At 45.0% G+C, this 19599-nt stretch overlaps 1 protein-coding gene across 1 annotated transcript; it reads right to left on the reverse strand.

The window, feature by feature from the left end:
* Positions 1–3633: 3633 nt before the first annotated feature.
* klhdc4 (kelch domain containing 4) lies at positions 3634–9065 on the reverse strand. The gene is made up of 13 exons (XM_076042755.1): positions 8906–9065; positions 8697–8788; positions 7903–7981; positions 7637–7735; positions 7325–7461; positions 6963–7055; positions 6182–6344; positions 6020–6098; positions 5719–5927; positions 5341–5578; positions 4661–4843; positions 4379–4510; positions 3634–4013 (listed from the first exon to the last, which is right to left on the reverse strand). Exons 1-13 carry the CDS (start codon positions 9002–9004, stop codon positions 3841–3843), a joined length of 1776 nt encoding a protein of 591 aa, XP_075898870.1. The 5' UTR covers positions 9005–9065; the 3' UTR covers positions 3634–3840.
* Between the last annotated feature and the right edge of the window lie 10534 nt (positions 9066–19599).

The following is a 19599-nucleotide window of genomic DNA, read 5'->3' on the forward strand; positions in this document are numbered from 1 at the left end:
CGTTGGTATACACCAGTCTTTAACTTTTCCCAGCAGCAGCATCGAGAGGAGCCAGCTGAGGTGGCTCGGACATCTGTTTCTGATGCCTCTTGGACGGCTCACTGGGGAGGTGTATCGGGCATCCCGATGTCCCAGTGGATGGAGGCCCCAGGGAAGACCCAGGACATGCTGGAGAGACTACGTCTCTTGCTGGCCTGGGAGCCTTTAGGGTCCCAGCAGATGAGCTGGAGGAGGTGATTGTTGTCAGGGCAGTCTGGGCATCTCTGCTGAGACTGTTGCCACTACGACCCAACTCCAGACAAGCAGCAGAAGATGGATGGATGGATGGATGGATGGATGGATCCAGCTGGAGATCAGCTCCAGATTACTGGGCTCACCTTCCTCTCACGGATGGATTTAAGAATTTAAAAGTGAATTTAAAATTGAGGTACAAATTCAAAGGTGGTTCAAAACAAAGAGAAATCAATTCAATGAATTCAAGTTGTAGGAAGTACTTGTGTCTAAACCTGGCTACAAATTTTTAAATATTCTCAAAAGCAATGTAAAATCGTCATAAAATGTCATTATCTACCACATTCTTTACTGTTGTTCCTCCTCAAATCCATGTCCTTCTACTCTTCACATGTCATCCTTTTACACCCTCTTCCCTTCCCCCAGTTCTTCCCTTCCGCTACTCTGTTGCTGCCGTTGTCCTTGCCTTTCTGTCTGCTGTGTCTGAGCGAGCTAAGCCAATTCCAGCCCAGATTACAGTAATAAAATCACTGTGAGGCTGGGGATTAAGGCTAAGGCCTCTAAACACACTGGTAGTAGTAAAGAGGTGGGGGTAGGGAAGGATGAGAGAAGGCAAACAGGTGAAGAAGGGGGGGAAGTCAGAGGTGGAAGAGTTCAAGTGATTTCCTGATCGCAATAAAAGGGATTAGGATTTGGAGAAGTCAGTAACGCAATTGTGTTCTCTGAGAAATCCATGACATCTGATCAATTGAGTTAATTGGAGCTAAGAAGGTGACCCCACTCAGGGACAATTGTTACCACGGCATTAGCGTGCAAGGAGACAAACATGAATGGTTTGGCCCCAGTATGCATCGTCCGGTTGTTCACAAAACCCCCCCATATTACACATATTTGCAAGGTTGCAATAACAATACAGCCACAAGAGTGAGCATACACCTGGTCGTGGATCGTTATAAGTATCCTGGATTATTATCATCAGTATTAGTGACATCACAAAGGGCAAATTTCCTGAAGAACATGGTTTTGCACACACTCTCTGAAAAGTGAAGCAGAGAATAGGAGCAAAGGAGGAGTAAGGGTTAACCCTAGGCCATTCTGTGATTGGCTGGAGACTCAAAATTATTGTTCCAACAAACAATGAGGTTTGCGTGATATGGGAGAAGCAGGTTGCCCTCCCTTCAGCACAAGTAAAAAGTAAACAGACTTTCAGGACCATGTTCCACAGAGCGGTTTAACTATATGGTCTATAGACAGACAGACAGACAGACAGATAGACAGACAGACAGATAGATAGATATCTCCTCTGACGGAGAGGCTTTGCGCGCCCCTGCGTCAGCAGTTCACCCTCGCCCCAAAATATCTCTTCAGTTATTTATACAAAAAAAATAATAGTAATCTTTTTTTCGACCTCGAGTTCAACTGGAAAAAAGTCGGGGGAGGGGAGGCGGGAAGCGGGAGGAGCGGGGCCGTGAGGGTGGGAGAGGAGGAGGAGGAGGAGGAAGGCAGCCTGGTTCACATCCATCTCTCCCTCTTCTCTATTATTCATCAGCCTCCTCTCCTCCCTCGTTCAGCATGCTGATGGAGGATAAAATAGGTCACCAAGGGATCGGCTGGTGCTCGCACTCTGACTGATGTCTTCCCTCACACGTCGTGTCCCCCCCACCCCATCTTCCTCACCTGCATTCTCTTTTACTTCCCTCTCCGCCACCGCCGCCCTGCAACCCCCCCCCCCCCCCCCCCCCCCCTCTTTAGATCAGCTCCAGATTACTCGGCTCACCTTCCTCTCACTGTCTCACCTCGCATGTCTCCCTTGTGAAGAAGCCTTTTCATGCTACACTGTCTGCATGGGCAGCAGCATTGATGGCTACTGTAAATGTTGGGGGGGGTATGAGGGAATAAAACAATCAGTTGTCACGTGCAAAGCGGCGTTTCTTTTCATGTTGTAGAAAGACGCGATCGGGAAATGAAATGAGGCAACGCCAAAGAAAGGGGCGGGGTTTGATTTCTAGGACCAGTGCTTCTCGACTGGTCTGACTTCAGGACCCACCTCCACTCCTTCACCACAAGCCACCGCCAGATGATTTGATTGAGGAGATGGTGCAGTTTGAACCTGGGTATAGTACAGGATATTACAGTGAGTCAACACAAAAACCAAAGCAACCAGCAGGTGGCGGTGCAATTTCCTGATACACTTGGCTGCATTTTAATTAAAAAGCCTTTTGATAGACCCGCGCCTGGTCAATGATAACCCGACGTGCAAACTGATTGGCCCACTATTAATAACATGCAATCACTTAATCGCCCTTAATAATCAATGTATCGTTAGGCAGTTAGAATATGTCGAACGGTTTATAATGTCTGTTTCACTCTTGCCCTACACGCACAGAGTGGACGATTAAAGCACTTTTAGCTGCTTACACTTTCAATGAACAACTTCGCTTATAAGACGTAGCATGTTTACAAGTCACTCTCAGCTCGGCTGCGCCGCACACTCGCGTAACACTTAAAACGGTCCGAGTGGAACCACATGTCAAACATAACAATCCTATTGTTACATTGTCGGTGAAGTGGAACTATTGAGAGCCCGCAACTCACCAGGAGAATCACTATCCTAGACATACTTCCGTGAGTGGAAAAAAATACAATGAGTCAAGACTTGAATCATTCAGACTATTATGAGGAGCGCGTCAGTGGAAAGTTGGACGTGGTTTAATAAACGGTCCTTGTGTTGTAGTAATGCTATGAATTGAAAGGGGGCAACAACAAACAAAAAAACACGCCTCAACCTGTTGTTGCTGCAGATGCAGAGCGGACAGTTGCCAGTTTTCTACCTGTTGGGAGACTGCGCATACAAAACGTCCGCTAGATGGAGACAAATTCCAAATTCACAAACCGCTGCGCGTCGTACTATACTGGAAGTGTCGCTCCGGAGGAAGTGAAAGACTCACCAGCACATGATTTTGTTCTGCTGCTCCCCTCCGTTCTTGGGGAAAAAAAAAAAAAAAAGTTCTTGATAGCCCCAAGGAAATGTTTTGATGAATATTTGGTTCCCAGGTGGTGCACAGGGGCTGCTGGATGCTCCTCAGAAGAAGATGGATTGGATCCGGAGAAGGAAATTCTATGTATCCCAGCAGATCTCAGAATCACTTCCAAAATCTAAAAGCTCCTCAATAACTATTATGGTTTATTACCTGGATTAATTTTATACGTGCAATATGAACTCACATTTTTTGCAAGTTACACACAGCAGTTTCTCTTACACATCATTTCCCACTTACCGCACACCCTCGCTGGTTAAACAAGGACAACACACAATAGGCAAGTGATGCTAAATAAGAAGTGCCAGTATCAACGAACAAATAAGAGTGCGGCGGCTTAGACAGTGAAATGAGAACAGAGTCATTTCAAAGTTGGCCGACTGTTTTAAAGGTGGATGAAATTCCACTTGTTACATTTCAAGTTGTACATGTAATTACAAAAAAGGTTGCTTCAAGAACATGTCCTTTACAAAGACACGCACGCACACGCACACGCACACACACACACACACACACACACACACACACACACACACACACACACACACACACAGTCACCCTGTAGCCTCCTCTACTGGTCTTCATAGAAGACTTTAGACATAGCGAGGGCCACCTTGGCCACCTTCTTGTCCTTGGCCTCAGGACCCATGTTGGTGCGGGCCAGTCCAATCCAGTAACTCTCTGTGCGGCTCTGGTAGTCCGTCACGGTCTCTCCCTCCTGCACTGTGGGGTGCGCCTCCTCATCTGAGATGGTCGGTGGGAGGGGGGGGGGATAACAGTACAAATACGAAAAGTATTTCTATTTGTGGTGTGGTGTTGTGGAATGGTCTCGAAGAAAACATGAAACTAGCGATAAATGTAGAGCAATTTAAAAAGATGCACAAAAAAAAAAATCTATTTTTTCACATGACTTTAACTTTCAAGTATTGCAATATTTTATAAATGGAGAGTCGTAAAAGTATCTTCTTTCTAGCTTCTTTCCAGTTATGCAATTTTTATATTTCTTAATGTGCATCTTCAAGTACAAACTATTAAATGAATTGCATTACGATGAGAATATCAAGTGCACTGTAATCAGGATTTATGCTGGAAGCGGAGGAATGGCTCACCTTCCTCCTCCTCGCTCTCCTCCTCGGACTCATCCTCCTCTTCCTCCCCCTCCGCTCCTTTCGCCTCCTCCTCCCCCTCCTCCTCCTCCTCCTCTCCCTCTGACTCAGACTCTTCCAACCACTCCTGTGTCTCTGCAGAGTGGGATGGTGGGGGTGGGAACCACGTTAATCATAAATCTGGATGGACCCTCACGCCCTCCAACCGGCTTCTCGGCTGATTTTTTTTTTTCTTTTTTTCATCTATTCGTCGACGCGGCGCTCTTTCTTTTTTTAATCACTCACTTGGGTCCATCTCGACCAGAACCTCCCACTGATCCATCTTGTGGAGGTCCAGGCAGTAGAAGTCGTTCAAGGTGAACTGCCGGTCGCCCACCTCAAACATGCCGCCGTACAGGAAGAGTTTCCCCTGACGCACGGTGGCCATGGCGCTGGAGCGGGGACACGGCTCCACCAGCGCCGCTGATGCTGAGCACATAGAAGCAACAAGGCTGAATGTACTGCTTTTATACAGTGGTGGAAGAAAGTTTTTGGACGGCCCGTGCATTTGTGATATACTGCAAGTGCAACGTGCACTACCAGTCAGAAGTTTGGACACACCCTATGAATTGAATGTATTTTCTTTCATTCTCACGACGATTGACATTGCAGTTTCTCACTGAAGGCATTAAAACTGCGTATATAAACACATAGAATTATGTCGGAAACAAACACGTTTTATATTTAAATTCTTCGAAATAGCCGCCTTTTATGAAAAGCATATTCAGAGTTATTTAACGTGTTGCATGATTCCATATATCTTGCTCATATATTTGATGTCTACAGTATTTATCTGCAGTGCAGAAAGTTGTAAAGATAAAAAAAATGCATGAGAAGGTGAGTCCGAACTGACTGCTGGTGCAGCTCCCTTCAGAATGCAAAGTCTGGCCAAAAACTGCTGTATGATATATTCAGCATCGTCTTACCATCGTCCTCCAGGTCTTCATCTTCCTCCTCCTCCTCGTCCTCCTCCTGCTCCTGCCGAGCCCCGGGGACGACCTCCTTGATGGTCATCACCGTGCCGTCCTCAGTGACGATCTCCTTGATGATCTCAGTGGGTCCCTGGGCTGCCGCTCCTTCCTCCTCTCCCTGCTCCTGCTGCTGCTCCCCCTCCGCTGCGCCCTTCTTCCCTCGTCGTCGCTTCTTCTTCTCGGACTTGTTGCCCTGGACGGACAGAAGTGGAAAATGACGATCTCAAAGAGCGAGTCGGTCTCTTTCCGACAGCCAAATTTTTTTTGTAGAGTGGAAAAAAAAGGCTGATGACGTTAAAGATGAAAAAGCGTTCAGTCGTAAGTGCCAGTTACCCTGAGCAAGCCGGCGAACCAGCGGTTCTTCAGAGGGTCAAACAGGTACAGGTCGTTGTAGAAGTCACCCTCCAGCGACTCTTCCTCTTCTTCGTCACAAACGCCGCCAAACAGAACCGCCCGGCCCGCTGGACCCACCGCGAGGGAAAAACCCGAGCGAGGAGGCGGCTTGTTGCCGGAGGGGTTCACCCTGGACCAGGACCACTTCTCTGGAGGGAGAGGAGGAGGAGAAAGATCAGCCAGCACTACGACAAACAGCTGGACGCTCAGAAGTCACGAGCAGACAGCATTGCTCTCTCACCTTGGCTGTCTTTACCGTCTCGCTTCAGGAGAAACATGTCAGAGTGGATGGTCCCTTTTTCAACGTCCTTCTTCACTCTCTGGAAGGAGCAGATTCAGTTGTTAGGCCGACTTGACAACACAATGCGGTTAAAAAAAAACTAATTTGCAAAGGTGCGCGCACCACTTTCGAATATCCACCGTAGATGACGACTCCGGTGCCGTCGGGGGTGGAGGTCATCTGGCAGGCGGAGCGCGGGGAAGGGGCGGAGCCAGACGGGGAAAGGCGGGACCAGGCGAATGTGTCCAGGGAGAAAGAGTAAATGTCGTTGTAATAGACAAAGTCTCTGCGGGGAGTCGGAGGAAAGAAAAAGAAAATATTCATTGACTTGAATGTTTCTTGCAATTACTGCATAGTTTATTTTTTTGTAAAAAAAAAAAAAAAAAACTATAAGGTAAAAAAAATCCCTTTTTACCGTAATACCCTAAAATAGTTTTACTAGCGCAGTCACCTGCTGGATAAAGTGACTGAAGGCTAAGGAGTGGGAAAAACATTCATCAAAACAGGGGTGTCAAAGGTTGCATAAGAAATCTTAAACTCTGACGATAACTGTGTAATCTGTCATTGGTTTCTACTGGACATAGACATAGAGACATAGACATAGACAGACTTTATTGATCCCTTTGGGATGACTCCCTCAGGGAAATTAAAACTTCCAGCAGCAATGAATTATAGAGATAGGAGATTAAAGCACGCAGATAGACAAAATAGCAGCACACAGATAGAAAAGTAGTAGTACTAGTACTACTACAGGTGTTGAGTTTAACAAATAGAAATAGAGAGAAGTTCATGATTAATAGCAGCTGCAATCGAGGCAGTTCATTTCCGCGTCATCATACATGTTCTCAGGCCTCGTCGGCTCCACGGGGGTCAGACACTTTTCCAACAGTGAACCTCTGCCTACCTGGCGCTCTCGTGGAAACCTCCGAACACCAGCAGCTGCCTCTTGCTGAGAATCATCCGGTGTCCGCTGCGACCCGATGGACCGCCGGTCGCCCTGGATTATTGGACCAAGCACATTTTGACCAAACTACCACTAATGTCTGCAGAACCATTAACATGCTTAGAAAGAAAGCACTCTGAAGTTAAGCAATAAACCGACCAGCTGATTAGGGTTATGTCAGGTCAGGCTTACTGTATATTAAGATGAACCGACTTGGAAAAATAATCTAATTCAGCGTACGACATATTCGTCCTCAAACCATCACTTCCACTCTAGTCCCTCCGTTCACCGTGTTGTCTGGCTTTAAGACCCCTCACACATACTTGATGTTCTCCCAGGTATTTGTGGCCAGATGCAGCACCCAAAGGTCCTTGTAGTGGTAGAACTGTTCTCCATTTGGAGAGGCGAACTCTCCACCAAACAGCCAGAGCTGACCACCGCCCTGAGGAACAACCACGGCCTGAGGACAGAGGAGGCATCGTAAGACGTGTGGTGAAGACAACCCAATACTCTGATTGATCTTTCATTACAGTCATCTGACCATCTGACATCCAAGTGAGGAATATCACAACTAATAAGGAAACAGGGCTAAGCAAGAAAGCTACAGAGTACTGTGCATGTGTATGTGTGTGTACCTGATGAGCACAGCGAGGAGGGGGAGGGTTTGGGATCTCAGATTTAACCCAGCAGTTTTTCTTGATGTTGTAGAAATAAAGGTCATTATAGAGGTATGTCTGCAAAAGAAAGGGGAACAGTTTTGGGAATTGAAGTCATTTTACTAATTCCCCTGAGAGACAATTCGATACTTCAACCTGTTGTCCTTTAAATACCAGCTATGAAAAGATCAATTGCATAAATTCCTGAATCAGAGAATAGCCAATGAAAAATTGTTACTGTATACCCTCTTTCCATTGAAAAACTCTCCTCCAAACAAGATGATTTCATCTTTCTCGGGATGTGCGCAGAGCGACGCGTTCAGCCTGGAAAACAAGGAAGCAACAGAGACAAATCATTTCATTGGTCGGATAACTTTGACAAACCACCAATCAATTTTTTAGATCTCCGTCATCAGATTATCATCAGTTACTTCATGAATAAGCAGACGCCTGCAAAATTGGATTGAAAGTCGTTCGCTGTTAGTTAAATAAATAAATTAATGTCTGCCTAACAATTCACACTGACAATCCAATTATGCTCCATCAAAGTAACAGGATCTAAATCCATTACTTTGTAAGCTAAAGCGATTCAGAGTAAATTTAAGACCCAGGATTTAGACACTTCAGTAATTTGTCATTGAAAATAGCTGGAATTGAGCTATATTCAAAGCAATCACAATAAGCTTTAAGTTTGAATTCTATTAAACACAGTAGTTTTAGTTTTTTGTGTTTTGTTTCTGTGTATTTAAACTACTTTATGAAAAGTACTTAGTTTTACTAATTTTATTAAAGAGGCCAGCTCAGAAACTATACTGGGGTTATGTACATAGTCATATACTGCTGATGAGCCTTCTACAGCATTTAGTGAGTGATAAAGAGGTTATTAAAATACATTATCAGTGTACTCATGTTGACATAATTTTTAATGATCCACTGTGGCCACGGTGCAGTGTGTAATTTGTCTTGTTCTGTTTCCGTATAATTTCCCCAGCAGCGACAATAAAGACCAGTAATGTAGTAATAATAAGACTACCGTCACCTTGGTGATGGAGGCGGACAGCTCGTCTCTACAACTTGAGTCTTCTTTGCATCCAGATGTTGAAACTCAGCGATCAGAGCCTCTAAATCTTCCTGGAAACACAGCGAGGAAACAACCGTAAGAGCGAACTAAAGCCACTGGAAGCACTTTCGTAGTTCACCTGTTCCCGAGTCTAGATATACATTAGCATAAAGCGTTTTCAGCCCTACCTCATCTCGTTTAGACCTCTTCGAAACCTTTTTCTCCATCTTGGCGGCGGTCTTTTCCGCCCCTTTCACCTTCTTCTCTTTCTTGCCTTTCTTCCCCATGGCTAACCGGGCTGGAAACGTTGAATGTCAGTGGGGTTTTAAACGATATACAAGGCAAAGTCAGTGTCACATGTGAATCCAAACAAACTCACATGTCAAAATTTCTGACGCCGGGACTCACTTCCGGCAATAAACTAGACTTCAAAGTATAGAGTACAAAGTTGAGCGCGCCCTCTAGCGTCATGGATGACTATTGTCTCAGTTGCCCGTAAAGCACAAGATATTGCCCTATTCACGAAAAAAGAAACAGGGTCGTATACTTATTTCTATACACTGTGTGTTCTAGGACATCGAGTACCATTTCATCACTAAACCATGTTATGAAAATGATGACAAAATATGAGGGGGGGAAAAAAAACAATCATAGCTTTTTATTTTCCTTTCAGCAGTTCCCTGTTATACTGTTACACACTTGCTTCCATCCCTGTACTTACTGCATCTTCCTTCACAACAAGTCCTCAAATCTTCTTTAACTTCATCCATACAGTACCATCTCAGTCCAAACACTTAACATGTACTGTCCTTTTGATGCGCTCAATCCTCATCCTATATATTATAGAAATGTGTAGTTTTTTCAATGGTAATGGGTTTAAGAAAAAAAAAAAGTCCATTGAATATATTTGACATCTCCATTTTCATTACTTGCCCTTCTGCTTTGGGAAAATGCACATTAACCATTGTCAATATAGATTGAACCTGTTGTAAAATCTAAACAGACTTCTTCTTAAAGTTTTTCTTTTACAACAATTACGAAAACGAGTAAAAAAAAAAAAAATTAGTAGGAATTTACACAATTGACGCAAAATGTTTTGGGGACCTAAAGGGCTAAAAACAATAAATGATTTGCCCCATTTGCTGCAACAACACATCAGACCTCTAATCCTAGAGTTATAATAATACTTTTTTTTATTTTTTTTTAAAAACAATCCAAAAAAAAATGTTTTTCAATTTCATAGAATTTTTGATGTAAGTAACAATGACAGAATCACATTTATTAGATTACAGCCAGTCTCACATACACGTGAATACACGTGCCAATATGTGCTCACCATGTGAGAAATGTAACAGAGGGAATCTACTGGTACCAATAAACAAGAAAATATTTTTGACACCTCTCTATGGCATTTGTTTGTCCCTGGGCCCCTCATCAGAGACCACGAGTGCAAACGGCAGCAGCAGCGAATCCTTCCTTCTAAAGGAAGGATTCACTTTCAACGTTTTAATACAAAGCTGAAATACCCTGAATGAGCCAGTGAAGATTAAAAACGTTACAGAAGCCGAAGCAAATGAACAGAACTCTACAATCTACTATTGAAGTTTGCATTTCAACCAGCAGAGGGAAGCCTTGTGTTTTTTCACATTCGATGAAAGGTTTACTGGCTGCTTCAACTACGCTGTTACTTGGATTCAACGTGTAATCTTTTGTAAATATGCGTTCAGGTACATCTACTGCTTTGGCTAAATGACGTTGTAATCATCGATTTGGGCTATCAACCAAACCAAAAGATAATTATTTCCCGCTGAAGCCTTTTCATTACGTCAAAAGATTATTTCTCACTGATTTACGGCCTCCTCTTCCTCCTCCTCATCTTCCTCTCAAACGGAATCCTGCTTGCCATGAGATGGCGGTCTCACCCTCCGCTCTCTGCTGGAGCCTCTGCTGCCGCTGATGTGTTTGCGTGTTTGCGAGGGTCAAACACGCGGGGAGGAAGTGCCTGAGAGCGGCCCGTCAATTCATCCAGGCCACATTGTGTCGCGCGAGCCACTCGGCTCTTCCTAGCCATCTGTCGACATATTGTGATTTTCAATTGTCCTTCCCGGGCCTCACGAAAGCACTCTGCCACACACAAACACACACACACGTGCGCATGCATCAGGTGAGCTAACGCACAAACACGCAGCACATGACCGCTCGGGCCCGTCACTCACTCTCAACTGCTGACCTTTGATGGTCTTGTGGACACGCTCGAGGGTCGGTTGGGGGGGGGTTGTGCATTCGTGCGTGCATGTCGTGCATGTGATTCGAGGGGGGGAAAATGCGAGTGACTTTCCTCATATCTATTTAAAGGTGCATTTTTAGAATGCGGTCCTTGTCTGGTACACGTGACAAATTGTACCGTTAAGCGCATGCATCTGTTTCCCGTCTTCCTCAGGGGCCGTCTTGCATTTTCATCACAAGCTCCTCACTGGGTCCCAGCACGCGATCACAGAGTCCATCTTCTAATTTCCTATGTCTCGATGCACCAAACACACCGGTTATCAAGGCCAGACCCACCAAGGCATTTCTCAAGGATCATGTGGGAAACCATGAGACAGTCGGCCGCGGGCAAATTCCTCCTCTCGCCACACTTTTTTCTGGCAGGAACCACAAGATAAAGAGTGAAGCATGCACCGGGGGTGTGTCCCACTCGGAAGAATCATGCCACACATAGCCATTAGCAGCTGAACTTTATGAGGCTGATCACAAGTTAGTGCTACAATAGGAGCAAATGGTGTCGGACTGGAATGAATGAAGTTCGTTCCATTTGGAAGATTCAAGGCGGTTTGTGCCAGATTGAGATGAAGTCTGGATTTTTTTTTTTTTTTCATGTATTTTGAGGAAAATACAGGAGGCAGAGGTGGAGGTTGCAAAGATTCAAATGGCCGAGCAGGGCAGAGAGGATCAGAAAGGAGAACATCAGAGGGACGGAGAAGGCTATGGGTGTTTTGGAGATAAAAGCAGATAGGCCTGACTGAGATGGTTTTCAACATGGACAGAGGAGAGACAGTGAACATATCAGTGGAAGGACAGCGAGGTTGAAACGGCCAGTCTAGACAGAGGTCTAGAGGAAGAGCAAAGTATGAACATTAGGGAAAGAGAACCTGAAGTGGAATTGGTCTGAGGAGGACATGATAGATAGAATGTTAGAATAGTAATGTTAGAACTGAGCTGGAATGGAGCTTGAATGGATTGAATGGAGCACACATACATTCACTACATGCCTCCGTCATTCACTCCCTGATGAAAATAACAATAATGGCTCATCTCGTCTCACTTTGTGTGAGCTCAGGGTGGTGGCGGCGGCGGCGGGGGGAGTGGTCGCTGGCTGCTAATGATGATTATAACAATAAACTAATTAGACCTTATCTAATTTGTGACCAGATTTGGCCCAAAACAGATGACTGACCTGATCAGCCACAGTGTTATTGATACGTCTTCAAACGGACTGACATTAAAACCAAACACACCCAAACAAATCCTCTTTGCTGGGATGAAACCTGGAGAAGCACCTGCGCCCCACCACTTAGAACACACACACACACACACACACACACACACACACACACACACACACACACACACACACACACACACACACACACACACACACAACAACCACACACACACACTCAGCGCCCTTGCGTCAATACTGCCCTCGGCTCATTGCTGTCTGCCTGTTAGTCCGGTCGTGACCGGCGCTGAAGGGAGAGAATAAATGACAGACGTCGTGATGAGATGAAATTGAGAGGAGGTGAGAGTTTTAGGTCTGACATGAAAAGCCAATTGTTGGCCTTTGAATAACAAAGGCTTTTGAGAGAGACAATAGCAATGATTCTCTGAGATCACAGCCGTGATCTTGGACGACCAATCAAAACGAAACAATGAATCTCTGTTCAAGCTACTGTCCACATCGCCGTCGCTGGCTTTGAAAAGTCTGCTGGGCAGAAATCTAATTCCGCATGTGATCAAATTACCAAACAGACCATTTGATGAGCATTTGTTCCAGTAGGATTACCGTGCCCTGCGTGTGCAACACTGAATTAGATAAATAAAACAACAAATCACTCATGATAAAAAAATGATTTATTAACTTGGTGGTTGCAAACTCTTCATTGCAAAGACAAATGCAGCGCGACAATTTGCTTTTGCAATATGTGCCGCAACTGCGGTGAGCCATGCGGCCCTTCTGTCTGATGCTATTGCAATCAACTGCGCAACTGTGACATCCAAGAATACACACAACTTGGTTGTCTTTGGCTTTCTGTTAAAGTTACACTCAAAGATTTTTCGCCACCGTGTTGGAACTTTACTTAAACCTTCCGAAAATCGCTTAAAGGTTATCAACCCTCCGACCACGGTTCTAGAAGCGTCAGGCACTCAACTACAACCCTGTGCACGTCCCTACTAAGAATCTGCCTGTTGTTGTGGTTGATTCATTAAGCAGAGGTGTGATGAAACGTCAGTACACTTGCTGAATCACCTGCGTCTGTTGCTTCTACCACCTAAACAATGATTCTGCGGAACTTGATGTTGACACTGTCCTGATCAGTTGCATCCTGATTAATACCTGTTGGGCTATTGTGTCTTTGTATCTGGATTTCTAGGTCACACAGGAGATGGGGGGAAAAAAAGACTGTGAAATTCTATTCCCGAGAAGTCAATCGAGGGAAAAGGGAGTAATGATGTCAGGTGGGCCTTCTCCTTTGTGGACTTAAAGGTTAAGTGTGTGCATCTGGATCACGTGAGTGAGGACAAACTGTCCCATTCTTAGAAAACTTAGTGAAGACAGTAAAGTGTGTAATATTTGGAAGAAGAAGAAGAAACAGCGACATCAACTGGTTACATTTTAGATTGCAGTGTCTTTCACCCTCTCCCTCCCCTCCTGACGTTGCCAGTGAGCTACGGTGGCCTGTGCACCCAAACGCCGGATTCCTCATCCACCTTCTTCTTCTTCGTTTCACCTACTGATGCTGCAGGCCAGAGCTTAAAGCCAAACCACCCTGTGGGATGGCGTAAATAGCCTTCTGACTATTTGCACAAAAGAGGCCCCTCTGCTTGCCAAGGCTGACTTGGATTCCCACAATTAACACACTGAGTCATCGATCTCATCAACGGGATCAACAAAGAGAGGGGGAAAAAATCACGTTAAAACACGTATAAAACGGACATAACGGAGTGAAAGTCAATTAAAAAGGATTGTTGGTTGAATACACTTGGCTGCCATCATCACATCCCGTCATTTAAGAAGGTCACGCTGACTCAAGCCTTCTTTGTGTAGGGTTTGTCCGTTCTCCCTGTGCCTGTGTGGGCACTTCTGGCAACTGTGAATTGTCTGTAGGTGTGAGTGTGAAGGATTATGTGTTTCTTTGTATCAAAATAATAGCAACTTATTCGAGGTGTGACCACACCTTTGCCCCAAGTTGGCTCAAACAACCTCCGGCACCTCCGCAACACTGAGTAGGTGTTTGGTAATACAGTCCCTTAAAGGCGAATATCTGTGAAGGTAAATTAGTGTAAGGATGCTTCCAAAAGCATGCAGTGTCTAATTTCTACATGTGTGTTTTGTATATAAGCCTTCGGTTTCAAAAAGGAAGACAGAGCAGAGGTGGCAAAAACCCGCATTCTATCGTTCAGCCAGCAGGGACTGCCAGAAGTGGTTGCAAAAAGAAAAAAAAAGAAAGAAAGAAAGAAAGAAAGAAAGAAAGAAAAAGAAACACTGTCGTTTTAATTATACATTAGAATCATTGTTTCGACAGAATGCCTCCTTGTCCAGCAAGAAGACCAAAGCTACACCGTTTCTATCTAGTCGTTATTGGGTCAGTGGAGAAATGTCATATCAGTAGCGTCAGAGGGGCGTTTTATTCCTCTGTTACAAGTAAATTGGCAATGATTCAACTTTTTAATCGATGAAAATGATTTACAAAAGCACAATTTATCAGGTCGAAGAAAACAAAAGTGTTGCCTCATCTCGCGCGCACACCTTTCCCACGTTGACGCTCACCCTCTTAAAGGGACGGTTACACTGCTTTTTAAGAAACTCCCTCTTCCTTCCTTCAGCTCGACGGCATACCAACAAAACCTGTTAGACAGTTCAGCGCTGGTACAGTACAATGCACTCTGGTGGCAGCATGCACTGCAAACGTCACTTTCACATGCATCGGCCGCCAATAGCGTCCTATAACAACTTCATGGCGAATTCCAATGTGCACATCCACCCACTCATCTTCTGTACCTGTTCTCCTCCTGTGCTCAGAGCCTTGCTGGAGCCTATCTCAGCTGTCATCACCGGGTGAAGTCAGTCGGTCGCAGGTCCACATCGAAAGACAATCGGACTTCTCTCCTTGTCCCCGTATGCGTGCGGCTGAGAAAATCGAATTATTTCGCGGGAACGTGTCCTCCTCCCCAACACTAGGGGGCGAAATCAGTCTTCTCGGCGTGTTCATTTCCGGTTAACCTCTTTCGTCGCATAATAATAAAACAACTGGAGCACGATACACCACCGGTGTTATGTCCGTACTGTTATTCAAATGAAGGAGTTTCCTCACCGAACAGCTGCGGGTGTTCACCACCGTCGTCTTTTATGTTTTGTTGACTCCACAGAGAAAGGCCAAATTTTCTCTACAGACACAAAAAATAAGTTGAAATGAGTTCTTCAAAAGGGGCGACACGGTGGCACAGTGGTTAGCGCTGCCGCCTCACAGCAAGAAGGTTGTGGGTTCGATTCCGGGGCCCGGACCTGGGACCTTTCTGTGTGGAGTTTGCATGTTCTCCCTGTGTCTGCGTGGGTTCTCTCCGGGTTCTCCGGCTTCCTCCCACACTCCAAAAACATGCATGTGAGGTCAATTGAACATTCTAAATTGTCCATAGGTGTGCATGTGAGTGTGAATGGTTGTCTGTTTCTATGTGGCCCTGCGATGAACTGGCGACTTGTCCAGGGTGTCCCCTGCCTTCGCCCTAAGACAGCTGGGATAGGCTCCAGCAGACCCCCGTGACCCTGACCTCGGGACTAAGCGGGTATGGAAAATGGATGGATGGATGGAGTTCTTCAAAAGGTCTTACTTGTACATTTACTGTCAATACTCCACCTCAGTTTACTACACTGCAATTTTTTTTTACTCTTCCTCTTTCTTACCTGGCACATGAGCGCTAATCTAGTTGATTAAAACTGAATCCATTGAGTTGAGGCAAGGAATGATATAACTGCAGGGGCCGCTGGCAGTCACGGGATCATTTCTAGTGCACCACAAATGAGTTCACCTGGGTCTCTTGCTGCTTTTCTCTTGCAGCTTGGTGCTAATTCTATTAGTCCACGGAATTCTGAAGAACGCTTAATTAAAAGCAGAGATACCGGCGTCGAAGTTTTAAAAACTTAATATCCAGAGGAAAAAAAGCTCTGACATAACAGTGGGTTCTGTGATGACAGCAGCCAGAAGACATCAGCCCTTCCTAAGAAAAGTTGGCTCAGAATGACACAACATTTTGTTTGTCTGGCACCGTTTCTTCCTTGGCAGTGGGGTTCTCTCTCTCTCCTAACCTCGGGCCTAACTTTTATAGTCCACAAGATTCTGCGGAACACCAAATGAAAAATTGTAGTAGTTCCAAATAAGAGCAGTTCCAAATAAACATTAGCCGGCCATGCCTTTTAAAATGGAAATGGCAATGACACTTCGGAGAGTCATATTTTGTTTTTCAGTAGCTTTCAGTTGGATTCAAGATGACATTTAGCACATCTGCAGCAGGGCATATGTTAAACGCACACAACATAGTGAGCAATCTCGACTGTTAAGGGGTAGAAAACAGAGGGACATTAGGAGCACAGGTTTGCAAGCTTTGTGTTCTTTTCACTTGGCGATGTGGTTGTCGTCTCTGTCATTATTGCGCGTTGTTGACCACCAGGGGGGAAATTAATCTGGCTTTTATTTTCATTTCCTTTGCATATGCAAGGATACTGGAAGTTTCCTTCGAGATAGATTCAGCTGGAACCTCACAGAATTCCTCACAGCCTGGAGATACTGAGGAACACAGCTAGTAGTCATCTAGCCTGAGAGTGTCTTTTATATTTAAGGGTTGGTTTATTTACCACTGAAAATGCATTGGAGTCTTTTTGTGCACACTGGGCACTAATACTAGACTGAATGAAATATATACTCCACATTTACAGTCGCCAAAACTAAAATGAATACGATGGTGATGAGGATTTTTTTCAAAGCCAGTTTTACGTCAGAGAAAATGTGTCTCCGGTGTTTTTCATTTGTAGTTCAATCAATCTTTTTGCCAACTGTTCCCAACAGATTTTTGGCTTTTTGATAACATTTCAAAACGCACCGAAAATACCACTTCAAACTACAGGTTGACATAATTTGACCCTTGTCGTACTATTCAATGCAGGTCACGCTACAGATGTAATATCACTATAAGATGGACTTTTTACATTTTCCATAAATTTCACCCGAACGTCGAATGTCCTTCAGTTTAGGTGAGCAGTGAATTGATTCATTTATTCAATTTACTACCACTTGATCCCTGTTCCACGTTAGGCCTCTTAAAGAGTTACAGAGGACCTCAGAGGAGCTTTTTCACAACATTTGCAGTTACAGTTCCGCTGCAAAAAACAAGGCACGAGTGTGTTTCAGCCACAGGGTTACAACAAAACATTACTGCTGCAAAGTCTATGTGCAAAATGCAAGCTCTGAGGAGGTCCAAGGGAACTCAGATGGCTGGCATTCACATTCATACATGTGTGACCTGCAGGGGGATCCAGAGTGGGATGTCGGAATTTCTAGCTGCCCCAAGGAAACTGGAGGAAAAGCATGTTGTGCATTGGAAGGGCTGGAGGAGATTTTAAATAATCTTTATTACATTTTCAAAGATTTGTTATTCATTAAAAACAGAAGATTGTGTTGTACTGTAGAGATACCGGGCAGGCAGCTTGGTGAGCAACCTGCAGATAGGCTTGTGAAATGAAATACCATTAGTACCAGCCACCCAGCTCATCAGAACTGGGTGGCATTTTCATATTAACAGAACGCCACATTATCGTTTTCCAAGAGTGGCTTTTTCAAAGGCCAGTCAGACCCAGTGTGTCTTAAGTGTCCTGTCAGGTCCTCCGTCTACTCTTGCTGTGAGACAGTAGTCACCCACGGGCGTTGCCGTACGCTAAATTTGGGACGGTGATACTTGGGGAGTCCCAACTCACAGTGCGACTACCGCCAGAAGGTCTGTCTGTGAAGGTTCTCAGTCATCCGGGGCATCTGAGGCAGAAGGATTAAGTTGGGGCAGCTGGTAGTTGTTCTTCTTGATCTTCAAGATCGCAGGAACAAGTTCAGTTGCTCCAACGTAACCCTTCTACGACTGAGATGTGACTCCACCCACCGATAGAAATAACCCTCAAGTAGTTTTGATGACATTAAATTCATAGGGTGTGTCCAAACCTTTGACTGTTAATGTGGCTAAACTGCCAGAGAATGAGTGATTTTGTCTGAATTACCTTTTAAGATTCCCAATTACAGTGTTTGTTGGTCACTGCCGTGCATTTCAAGTTAAGCCCCAATTAAATATACTATATGTTGATCATGCACATTTGGAGAGCTGATAGTCACGGCGGTTGCAGAGGGTTGCGGGCTCAACCCCCCACCTTCCCTGAGTGCAGGAGTAGCAGCGATAGAAACAGATAACATGGATGATGTATCGTTGATTTGATTTGCGCGTGTGTGTTTATCTGCCATGACGACAACGTGGTAAAGGGACGAGTCAAACACAAGGGGGGTTTTGGAAAAGAAAAACTCAACATTTTATTTGTAAAGCACTTTTGAACAAAATGCCCTGTAAACAAATAAGAACAACAACAACAACAACGAAGTTTCCTAAAAAATAAATAAATAAACAACCTCTACATTCCTATGGGGTTAGTTTCCCATCAGCTCCGCGCGTGATGGATGGAGTGTTAGCAAGACTCTACACCTACAAACTGTAACCCCCCCGCAGCCCAACCCCCCCCCCTCCCCCCCCTCCCCCCCACTTCCACCCAACACTCGCGCCGCCTCTCTGTGGAAGCCGCGACGCAGGGGCTACACTCATTAAGTTCGGCACAGACAGACGCTGTGCGCGGACAGGTTAACAAAGAAAAGTTTCAGTTCATACTGTGTTTATCCTTCTGTTCTTTGACCATTAAAACAAACAAACAAACAAACAAACAAACACCCCCCCCCCCCCCTGCCCCCCCACACGCTCTGCGGAATTTCTCGCCATCCAGCTTAGTAAACAAAGGTGTCCGTCTGCCTGTCTTGGCCTCTAGCTTATTAGCGCACACACACACACACTCACATTAACACACACGCGGCCGCGCGCACAAATACACGCGCACATTTAATACAATAGAATGCGTTCACGCTTACAATGCGGAAACACATACTATAATAATAAAAACAACAGGTGCATCCCGGCAGTTTATCTGCGGCACAGTTGAGCCCAAATGTAGCAGCAGCAGCACAAACACGAGGCTAACGCGCTGGACCTGCGATGAAACTCAACGAGAACTTTGCAAGTGTTTTCCGAGTTTTTAGTTTTGCGGTGTTCCGTATGTTTTGTCGATTTGCGAGTCGAGGAATAAAGTCAAAGCGAGTTGGTGGACGATTTGGGAGACGGCTGAGAGGCGTTTATCCCGCGGATTTAAAACAAGGAGAGACGTGATACTCTCACTCACCACTGCAACACCTCCACTCATCCTCTCAGCTATGACCACAATAGAATAAATGTTTCTTCGTCATGAACATCAAATACAAAACATTTTTTGGGTCATCTTTTGGTTTCCAAATCCCCTTTTTTCCCCCCCAGC

This window comes from Nelusetta ayraudi, unplaced genomic scaffold (genome assembly GCF_046127955.1).
Source record: "Nelusetta ayraudi isolate G7.1 ecotype Tasmania unplaced genomic scaffold, CSIRO-AGI_Nayr_v1 ptg000071l, whole genome shotgun sequence".
Taxonomy (NCBI): domain Eukaryota; kingdom Metazoa; phylum Chordata; class Actinopteri; order Tetraodontiformes; family Monacanthidae; genus Nelusetta; species Nelusetta ayraudi.